The sequence below is a fragment of the Cyprinodon variegatus genome, unplaced genomic scaffold, assembly GCF_000732505.1.
Source record: "Cyprinodon variegatus isolate N-32 unplaced genomic scaffold, C_variegatus-1.0 Scaffold382, whole genome shotgun sequence".
Lineage (NCBI taxonomy): Eukaryota > Metazoa > Chordata > Actinopteri > Cyprinodontiformes > Cyprinodontidae > Cyprinodon > Cyprinodon variegatus.
This window is the reverse complement of record NW_015150835.1, coordinates 148133-159392: the sequence shown is the minus strand read 5'-3', so window position 1 is coordinate 159392 and position 11260 is coordinate 148133. Positions and strand designations below refer to the sequence as shown.

Sequence of the window (11260 nt, the reverse complement as noted above, 5' to 3'; positions counted from 1 at the left end):
GAAAGTTATCATGTCTCTTGCCATCTTTGGCAAGCAAACATGTTTTAAAATAAGCTTCTGTAAAGACCCGAAATTAAAGGATAATCACTCTTTAGATGTACCAGATTTAGTACCATTGTCAAGTTTATTGTGTCAGAATGAAATAGCTAGAAAAGATCTGCAACTACTTGTCTCTTTTAGGCGTTGTAAATAATGTCCCTGATCATGAAGACGAAGGGAAAGAGGGGTTTCAAAAGAACTGATAAAGAAGTGAACTGGTCTGAACAGATTCCTCCAGCCAAGGTCAGAGTCAGACTTTACTGACACGCATAAGCGCTGAGTCATCAACAGACATTGTATAATGCCAGATTGTGACAGACTCAGACTCGTTTGGTTTAAGATGCACAGTGAAGACAAGTGCAACAATTGGTTGTCGGCTTGGCTTTGTTTGGCATCAGATCTTGACAGGATGTTTAAAAGGGACACAAAGAATAAAAAAAACAGGCTTTACTATTCAGCTGAGAAAAATGTTGTATTTTTTATGCTTAAAACATTACCTGAAAAAATATAGGCATTTGTTTTAGAGTCACTGTTAACAACGCGTGGGTCTATTATTGGTATCAAATGCACCAAGTTTCAAAATGTCTGATTTTTAAGACCTCAAAAATAAAACAATCAGAATGTTTTTATGATTTAAATTCATTTTAAGAAAAAGTACCAGCATAGATTAAGCTTTATGTTGCTGTAGGAGCATAAAGCAGGGCAATGCTGCCCATCCCTCATGTATTGCTGCTCCCCCTGGTCAGCTAGTCAAAATAACAAAATAAGGCTGCTATTACCTTTTCCTTTCTGCAAAACAAACAAAATAAACTGAGTGTTTGTTTTTACCAGCTAGTAAAACAGCAAGCAATGCAGTTTAACCTTACAAAATACCAGCTTTAACTCTGAGAATGTAATAATGTTTACAGGTGTACTTAAGAACTGCCTGCAAACAAGTTTGCATAGCAGATAACTTAGCTCCATACCCAGATAGCCAATATGGACAATCTTATCTGCAAAGAGTGCTTCAGAACTATGACTGAAATCAGGGGGTCCTTTCTGTTAGATTATAATAATAGTCATTTCAAGATCATATCAATGATATTTGTATTTTTTTTTCTTTTAATAGGCCTATCCTTTAAATACTACTACTTAGTTTTGTAGTGTAATAATTTCATACTGGCCCATGCCCAGTTGTGGCTACAATGGCTGCAGCATTTGATTAGACAGTTTCTCACCAGGTGTACCTTTCTTTATATAACTCATCATAAATTAGATAAAATCTCCCCTCTGTTTGTTTTTTTACAAGGACTTCTGTCAGACCTGGTGTCACTATTAGTTGCTGACTGAGCGTGGCAAGTCTTACACCAGCAACATCCTGCCTTTCTCAACCTTCTGCACATGGTGTGAGATTTGCAAAGTGATCTCCGCTCGCTCAGACGGTGCCAGATTGGCAGTGAGACACCTCCGTGGTGTCACGCTGAGTGTGACACACGAGTCCCTTCCTAACCATCTTTCCTGCTCTGTGTCACTGTCTGCTCGAGGACGTCGGGCTCAAGCTCAGGCCATCCTCGAGTCGACCGTTGAGTCAGCCACAGCCTGGCCAGAGAAAGAGAGGACCAACAACCCTGGCCACGGCACTTAAGATTCAGCTAATGCTGTGTGAAGCCACATGAGTGCTGGCCTGGAGATAGAGGGGTTTTATATTCATACGACAAACTCCAAGAAGCCTGCAGAGGATATTCTTTGAAATCAATCTGACAAAGTCTGAATCACTGTGATTCTTTTTAGCACCATCTATTGTTTTAAAATGCACAACGAATGACCATTGTGAGCAATGCCCTTAGCAAAGTAACACATACAAGACATCAGAGTACAGTACAGTGAGTTTCTGTAGAAAGCTTGAGGTTGTATGTACACACAACAGTACACAAATGGGTTTCTGAAAAAGTGCCAATGTACAAAAACGACGATGACTCCAGTCAGAGCAAGTTCTGTTTTGGTCTCTCAATCAGACTCTTGAACGAGTCTGTCAGCAGAAGAGATCCTCATCCTCCTCCACTTCAAATGACGGCACGGTCTGTTCTGCCGAGCTCGCCTCCTGTTCGCCAAACGATGCATCCTGGGGTGATGACGGCAGGTGGAACCACGGGTGAGCGAGTAGCTCAGTTGCTGTTAGTCTTTCTGAAGGCTCCTTCCTTAGCAGGCTCTGAAGCAGACACTTGGCCTTAGGTGACAGGCCCTCAGGCAAGCAGCACTGCCCCCTGCGGATTTTGGAAAACAAAGTTGCGGGGTCTGGGTCATGGAAGGGGTAGCGACCCACCAGCATGGTGTAGAGCATGACCCCCAGGCTCCACATGTCGGCCATTTTGCCAGAGTACGGAGTGGGGCCACTGAGGATCTCAGGGCTGACATAGGCAGGGCAACCGTGGGTATCTGACATAGAGTCTTTGGTGGGGTCCTCAAGGATGCGGCAGTCCTCAAGGCTCTCAAGTCTCACGTGTGTCCTGTGAAGACAAATTTGAGGAATTTTTAGAATGTAAACACTCTAAGCTGATTCTGTTTAAACCTGCAACAAGAACAGAAAGCTTTACGTTTTAAGTTTTATGACTTGCAATCAAAGCGTTTTTCAATTAGCCTTAATCTGCGCAGCAACAGATGGACACCCAGTCTGGATACAGGCAGCACACATATTTACATACCACCCTCCAGTGAACTCAGTCTGACCTAAGAGCAGCTGAGTGACTCCTGTTTAAGAAACAGAGCTGCCTAAGCAAATTTCCAGTAACTTCCTGGCACCAGTGTGGATACATAAACACTCATATAAATTTCAAACTGCAGAGCTCCCTCCCCCTTCCGTACTCACAGTCCGTAAACTATTTTTAGGCACGTAAATGACGGGACATGCATTAAGTCAAGCTGCAGAGCAACTGAGGCCCTGAGATTTTCTGCTCAGAAGACATTGACATATGTCTGTTACCAGCTGCACAGGACAACCAGTGATTATTTAAATCAAAATGTTTTTATCAAAAACTTAGGACTGTTTATAAGTGGACAGGTGGTGTAAATGAATCAGTTTTCAAACTATCTGGGTTAGTATAGAGACAAGGACCTTATTAAACTCTTTGCAAATTGGGCCAAATTAGAAAGTCTAAGGGGCTGCATTTGCACATTTAGGGTAATGCTTTCTACTTTAAAAGACAACATCTGTTTAAAAAAATCTCCATTTCCTTTTCCTGAGTGTTTCCATTAGACCACAGACATAGGCTCACAGACTTAATAATTGAGCATTAAAGCAAAACCTGAACTACAATTGTTTTAGAGATAACTTTTAACCCAGCACTATGATGGGGTCTTTGACTTTTACACTTTTAAGTAATTAATATTTATATCATTGCCACCTGTTGAAGCTCTAAGGGCATTGCAGCATTCAAAGGGCCCCATTAAGGCAGAGTTTTTGCAGTAGAGGAACCACAAAATATTTGTTGAAAAAGCATCTGAAGTAGTGTAGCTGGGGCCTCGGAGCAGAAGTGGAACAAAGAAACTTGGGCCCTGTCCACAATGACACCAATATTTTTTAATCTGGAGACCTTTTATTCACATACGTCACTGTTTAGTAAACTTAGATTTTTTTAAAGCCTCCCTCTGCATATATAATCTTTAGAAAACAGCAATGAAGCATTTCCTGTACATTTTCTTGTCTTCCTCATGTCTCTGAAAAACTTTGAATGAAAGCCAATAGTGGGAAAGAAAACACAACCAAACATGGTTTGAAATCGGGATCCTCTTGAATTTTGATGCAGAAAATAGTGACGTTTGCTCACCCTGTTTGAGACTTATATATACATAAAATGCATAGGCCTGTGTAGACATGTACTGTCACTGTCTACATACTGTTTGCAGAAACTTATTTTGTACCAACAAATTAAACTGGATGCATATAAAGAGCTCTTAATTTAAGTATTTTTCAATTTTTGAGAAAACTAAAATGTCAACTCATCAGTACAGGATTGACTTTGTCACAATAAAAAGGTAAAAAAAACAACCTATAAAACATTATATTTAATCATTTGTTTTGTAGCTCTACTTCTGGGAGGCCCTGCATCAGTAAGAAAGATGAGTAGAGGGGAAAAAAGGTCACAGTAACAAGTGTGAAAGCATGACAGCCATAAGGACCAAAGCAGAGAGCGAATGATATTTAAACAACCAGATAGTGGAGGAGATAAGTCATTGGAGGAGAAGAAGGAATGAAGGCAGAAAGGGAAACAGAACAGAGAGAGTTAGAGGAGTGGAGAGAGTGAGTCATCCTCTCTGTTGAGAGAACATATCTTCTCTCCTCTCCGGCTACGTCTCAAGCCGAGGCTATCTGCACCTGGGTCCCACACTGGCCAGCCATGCCATAATTACCCTCAAATGGCTGTTGCCACATCAGTGACGCACGGGGGAGGAGGGCTGGCCTGGCAGTCAAGCTCTGCATGCCTCTTAGCACTATTCACCTTCTCTAAACTGGCTCCTCCATCTGCACTCAGTTTGTCCATGTCTGTATATGTGTGTGATTATTGACAGCATTTGTCAGATTTTTTTTTATTTTTTGTGATTGGACGGCTGCTCTGTAGACCAGGAAATTGCAGCAGAGCTTGTGTAATTAAGATTCAAGTGTGCTCGATTGTAAAAGTCATGGAAATGTATGAAAATGTTAAGATCAGACATATTTGTATCACACTTAAATTGACATGTTCCTTTAGATGAACGATTTTGACTTTAAAAAGGTTATGCATACAAAACCTTTCCACAGTGAGAAGCCTCCCTGAGTTTTCTTTTAGTTTTAAAAGAAAACTTCCTATTAGGTTAAACAGATTGCAGCCTTTTGTCTAATTTTGCACTAACTCCAATATGCATGAACAAACAAACAAAAAAAGATTGAGGAAAAGAAGCTGTTTAGCCCTCCCTCCTCTTTGCACATATACACTGTGACTCATCACTCTGCAGCGGTATAGTTATTAGAGGGGCACAGGCGGCTTCGTCTTCTCTCTGTAGGTCCCCACTCCTATTGATTTCCTTTGACCCTGCAGGTGATAAGTCTTCATAGATGAATGTTGGGAATATTTATTAATTGTAGAAAATAATAGCAAAATGTTTTGAGTTATTTAATGAACAGAGCATAACACCTAGAGGTTTATGTGTGTCTGTGTAGGTTGAATGCTTGTGGGAGCCAGTTCAAAACATCTGAACTACGTCTCTGTGCATGAAAGTGTATGTGAATGAAACCAAGTTAGAGAGAGCAGTCTTCCTGCAGCGCAGCTATGATGTAATTTATTAATAAATAATGAGTAATAAATGTTTTTGAATAGAAGGGCCCCTCAGTAGGGTACGGTTGTCTCATTCAGCAGCCTTGTCTCGCTGCTTTGCCAAAACTACCACCCACTACATTCACACAAGCAGGCACATACACATGCAAAACAAACAGATAGGAAGCATACAAAGGGACATGTCGCAGGCGAGGATGGGAGACAGACAGAGAGGGTGAAAAATCTGGGAAGCTGAACAGTCTGCCTCTACAAGTACAGAACCTCCTACTCGATCTGTTCTCACATTCAGATCTGCACACACAGCCTGTGTGTATCAGCTGCTGCCGTGCAGGCTGTGGACATTCACTAGCATGTGCCACTACACTTCATCCATTCAAACAAAGTAACTTCACTGTTAGACCAACATTACTCGGATAATTGAGTCTAATAAATATGCACATATATACTGTCTGCAAATGTACATCAACAGGGTGCACTGCTGCTTTTAAATCACATTTTATCATCTCTAATTTGACATTCTTGACTATCAGTGTTCTTTTAAACTGCAGGTAAAATCTTATTTAGACTTAAAATAACTAACTTTTAAAAATCTGAAGCATGCTATATCATTAGCTACACAAAAAAAAGGATCAATGCTTGTCCATCCTTCCAGTTCAGCTCATTTGGACCTTATCTCACCTTTTCTCATCTGCAAAGACAAACTTGCGAAGCTTGAGGTCGCCCAGCACAATGCCAGCCTGGTGGCAGTGCGCCACGGCCAGGACAACCTGCTGGAACAGCCTGCGGGCCTGCTCCTCCTCCAAGCGTCTGCAGCTCTTCACCAGGGTGTGCATGTCCCCAAAGTCCTTGTCCAGAAAGACGTAGGCCCTGCTCTCCCCAAGTATGATGTCCTTGATGCCGGCAATGTTCCTGTGAGGCGGCAGAACGCTGTAGGCTCTGATCTTTTCCTGATACATCCCCATATCAAACACCTTTAAGAAGGATTGCAGAGGGAAAAGGGGAAAGGAAATATATGGTGGAAAATGAGAGAGAAAGGGAGAGAGAGGGGATTTGTGATTATGTGTGGTATGCAAATATGGAGGTGGCAAATAAGTGTTGCCACAAAGGCAAATTTTATTTCCTAATGCTTTTGCTGATAGTCTTGCAATATATTTATTTATTTATTGTTTTTATATATTTTTTTGCAAACCAGAAGTGTTAAATGTAAAGCGTCAATAAGTTGAAAGGTGTTTCTTTATTTCTGTTAAAAACTTCCTTTTTTTGCATATGTGATACTTAGTATTTTAAAATCAAGGATATGGGATTGTATGACATCTCCAAAAGGGTGTTTAAACATACCAGATCATAAACATTATTCTAAAATGATTAAAAGCAAACAAAAAAATAAAAAAAATAAAAAATAAAAAAAAAAATAAAAAGACTTGTATGAGAAAAACCGGTTATGGCTTTTGATATTTGTCACTGCAAATGATTTGTGACTCCCATTTTTAGATGCGCCCCTACAGATGAGTCACTGAAGCATCAAGTGATCAACTTTTATTAATTAACAAAGCCAAATACAATCAGTTTCTTTCATGCAAAAAAAGGGTAAAATAATTGTAAAAACCAAAAGGATATCCTTATCTGGAACCATCGCTTCCTATTTTTCCAATACATATTTGCATTTTTGTGTTTTGTCACAGCTTGGCGTATTACAGTGACGTGTATGCAAATAAGCCGAGTTGACAGACGTGGATCTGTGGCACCTCTGTGTGTTTCCACAACTCAGCACAAAGAGACAGCTTTTTTTCATTTGGGCTAATGAAACAGCTTGGTGTAGAACCCTAAAAATAATTAAGCAACGTCGCTGTTATTACGCAAAATGTCAACAGATTTTGCGTGAGAATGACAAATGTTGAAAAAAAAAGTACCATAAATACGGATAACATGTCAGACGGGCGATTGAGCAACATCATTCATTCAAAGAAAATTGCACAATTCCCCTGATTGCGCATACCTTGCACAGCAGCTCATCGCCGGTGTCGGTGTTCATCGCGCCGTGCGCGCTCTCCCGGTCCGCCAGGGGCAGCAGCAGGAATGCGCCTATCCTGGAAGGTCCCTGGTGGGTCGAGGGGATCGGATTGACCGCAAGGCTGACCGGTGAGGTGGGGGACGTGCCGAGGAGTCCCTGCGGGTCCCCTGAATCTGCGATCAGCTTTGCGCATTTAGCCGGCGGCTGATCATCTGAGTCCAGGCGCTTGTGCGCGACTCTTCGGGTGCAGGGGGCCACCAGGCTGCTCCCCTGCAAGCTCATCCTGAGGGGGCGTTTGACCATCAGGAATAAAAATGTTATTAAAAAAAATATTAATAATAATAAAAAAAACGAGTCCACTTGTGTCGGACTCCTAACAGAACCTATTAACAATATTCTCCATTTCCTGCGTCGGAGACAAAAGAAACTAATAATCCAAAGTCCTGTTTTGAATGTTGTTTTTTGAGGGAAAAATCCAATCCTAAGTAGATCCGACAAAGAAAGAAGGGAAAGGAGACAGACAGAGGAAGAGAGAGAAAGAAAAAGAGAGGTTGCCTCACTCACGGAGAGGTTGAGAGTGAGTGAGCTCCACTGATGTGGAGCTGTGAGCTCAGTCCAGCCTCCCTGTGACACAAGCATTGAGTAATCCAGTAACAACACTGACTCCAGCTACAGTTCAGCCCGTCTATGGGATGACTCTGCCCACTGGGTTACCTTTCAGTAAAGAAGCGAGTATGAGGCTGAGGGAGTTTTCACAGGGTGTTGTGAGTCTCCACATTCCTCCACAGTTTTCAGATTGCACTGATACAACAAGAGCAAGCTGCCAGGAATGAAGAGACCATCATGTGTCACTCAACCTTATCATGTCTACATCATTAAGCATGTTAACAATATGTAGTCAAGTAGACAATAATTAACCATCTCTAACTTGTCTGACTCAGGCATTTCGTAATTTTTGCTCTTACCTCGCATTTTTTCTTTTTTTTTTCTTTGAACTAGCTGTAACTTCTTTCTGTAAAGTGTAGAAACAAAAAACAGCCTTGAGGTTTTTTTTGTTGTTTTTTTTATTTTGGCCTACACACATACACGAAAAAAAAAAAGAACCATGGGGACCTTTAGTGACTTTAGAAAGGAGCACATTGGACTAAAACTAATGTCAGTCTTCTGTGAACAAGATTAGTCCTAATTCATTTTTCCAGCCAGTGGGGGATGTGCATTTTGCTGTACCCTGTATGAAAATACCTTCCTGTAACCCTGCTGCTTGATGACTTTGAACATGGAATTTTAATTAAAAGAGCCAGACTTCCAAATTAAAAGGCCCTTTACACTCTGATGAAAATCATTTGAGTACTATTTAATAAAGTCCAAGTTGAAATCTGAAATGTATGGATTTGCAGAATCATAGCTGGATTGTTTTATAAAGATTCTTGTAAGAGTCTTATTCTGTTTAGGGAATCCCAAATGTGACGATATGAGAGCAAAAACAAATTAGATTAAAACAAGCTTAAAAATGTCCTTATCATTCTACACTCAATACGCATTTAAAACATGATCCCATAATCTGCTGTGATAGCTGGCCTTAATTACTCGTGCCTTTCACCTGATTCACTCTTTCCAGCTCCTAATTATCACTCATCTCATCCACCTGCCAGTTGCCCTTATATTGGGCTCAGTTCCAGCTATCATGGCCAGATCATTAGATGTTTTCTGTTAGTCTGTCTGTTCAGTTTATTTAGTTCATGTCCTGGATCCTGGCAGCCAGTGGAAAGAGGGTTTTGTGTCTGTCTCGTCTCCTGCTCATCCACTGTTCCTCCCCTACTGAGTCCTCTGGCTTTTTGGCTCTATACGCGGGGAGATTCAGTTTTTATTCCAGTAAGCCTAGCTCCAAGGTGGATACCAGTTTAAAGGTCCTGCTCAAGTTCTGGTTCCACATCCTGTCTCGGCTACCCTCTTCCACTGAGTATGCACCTGATACTGTCTGCTCCTGTGTGTGTCCGCTTGGTCACGCTTCTGGACTCTAAACCTACCTGGGAGCTCTAGGATCCCGGGAAGCCTGGATCCTGCCTGCTCTGTCTGTTCCTGCCTGTTCTGAATCCCTGTCCAGGATCGGCTTCCTGCAAGTTCTCAGTGTCGCATGCCGCGTCGGTCTACAGTCCAGCGGCTGGATTGCGCCCCTTTCCAGGGAAATGGACTGGACCATTGAACCAGGTAAGTGACTCACTGAAATCTTCATCTTCTGTCAGATGATTGTGGTCACTGCTCCCCTCCTGCAGCATCCACGAGCTGCAGATCCTAGCAGCTCCACTTTAGTTTTGTTTTTCATTTAATAAACGTTTTGAACTTTCCTACTGACTGTCTGCCCTTGAATACTGGGTGCATCTGTCCCGATTCATGACGCATGGCTTCAAATTTTTATGGTGCAAAGAGACCTAAGAGGTTAGGCAGGAAATTGGATATGTTCTGAGCATAAACAAAAGGGTAGGTATTACTTAAAGGTACAGTGTGTAATAATTAGAGGAATTTACTGACATGTGATATATAATCTGTATATTTGTTATTTATTAACTATGAACTTAAAGTATCAGTCTTTATGTTTGCCTTGCCTTAAAATATGCTACTTATATTTACAGAGGAGTGGGTTAGTTTGTGTAGGCAGACATCTTTTGTGCTATGTCAGCACAAACCTGACAAATCAGTGACTATAGAGATTGCCATTATGTATGGGACTGCTGCAAGTTAGGCCTAGATACAGTCCTACACAGGTTTATAAAATACTTTTTGTAAAATTATGTAAACTAGACTTACACCAGCCACGACCAGTGTTCTGTCAGAACAGCATACACTGTCAAATCGGCATACACCTGTTTTTATCTAACCTAAATTAATTCTGAGTCACAATATAAAGAATAGCCAATGTTTTCTATGATTTTAAACAGGAAAACTAACATCTAACTAAATTTACATTCCCGCAGACGTGTTATTTACTACTAGAGTAACTTATTTTAGGTTAAAATTGAATTGTATGGTTTTAGCTATAGATGAGTCTCCTTCTAAAATCCCTGAAACTTCAATCATGAGTGACAATTTCTGCATCCAACAAATAACAGTATAATCAAAGCTGATTTTTTTTAGACCCCCAGGTTGGGGTCTGAACTGCCCCCTCACCCAAACCAACTCAAGTCTCCGCTAAGTGCGGACCCCATTCCCCCCGTCCTGCTCTCCTTCCGCTGGCTGGCGTCGGGGCTCGCCGGTGCACTGGTGGAGCTCGGGGTCCGGGGGTGGATGCCCAGGTGGCTACTGGCTCATTCCTGGCAGCCTCTCGTGCCCCAGCCGGCCGGGGCCTTGCTGGGGCTCTTGTCTGGGGGTCGGGCGCCCCTGGGGCCCAGGACCGGATTCACTTAAGGGTGGCTGGCTGCCGGCGGAGGCCCGCGGACTCCGGAATGGCGGTGGCTGGGGGCTTCTTGGGGGCTGTCTCTCCTCCTCCCTTGGTGGGGGTCTGATTTCCGGGGCTGGCCTCTCCTTGGTGCCTTCACTCTTGGGGTCCCTTTGGACGCCTGGGGCTTTGGGCCTCCCGGCGCTGGACTCAGTGCTCTGGGGGGTGTGCCTCTTCGGCTCTCCACAACCACTACTGAGCATTTTTTCTGTGCATTTTTACATGCACAAGTGCCCCCTCACAAACAATTACAGGTGCTTGGTTCCAGGTACTCAGAGATTCACTTCCATACAGAAAGCCCACATTCATATCTTCAAGTAACACAGAGTACATGTCAGACTTAATAATACTACTTAATACTACACCAGCAAGAGTCAACCTCTAAGCAGGAACATGATTGCCTTTGTTCGAGCAGGGGAGAAACTGCAACCCTCCACGAAGACCCAAGGGGGCCTGCTCACGACAGCAAGGGACTGGCAGCTCTTGGTC

At 42.4% G+C, this 11260-nt stretch overlaps 1 protein-coding gene across 1 annotated transcript; it reads right to left on the bottom strand.

The window, feature by feature from the left end:
• Positions 1 to 498: 498 nt before the first annotated feature.
• LOC107092482 (tribbles homolog 1-like) lies at positions 499 to 7957 on the bottom strand. The gene is made up of 3 exons (XM_015386980.1): positions 7324 to 7957; positions 6006 to 6298; positions 499 to 2525 (listed from the first exon to the last, which is right to left on the bottom strand). Exons 1-3 carry the CDS (start codon positions 7639 to 7641, stop codon positions 2051 to 2053), a joined length of 1086 nt encoding a protein of 361 aa, XP_015242466.1. The 5' UTR covers positions 7642 to 7957; the 3' UTR covers positions 499 to 2050.
• Between the last annotated feature and the right edge of the window lie 3303 nt (positions 7958 to 11260).

Excerpts from the sequence above, each read along its gene's own strand:
- LOC107092482 (XM_015386980.1), bottom strand. The coding sequence starts at position 7,641 with ATGGTCAAACGCCCCCTCAGGATGAGCTTGCAGGGGAGCAGCCTGGTG. Across the intron at positions 6,299-7,323 it reads GCGATGAGCTGCTGTGCAAG|GTGTTTGATATGGGGATGTA; the intron begins GTATGCGCAATC and ends TCCTTCTTAAAG. Across the intron at positions 2,526-6,005 it reads GTCTTTGCAGATGAGAAAAG|GACACACGTGAGACTTGAGA; the intron begins GTGAGATAAGGT and ends TTGTCTTCACAG.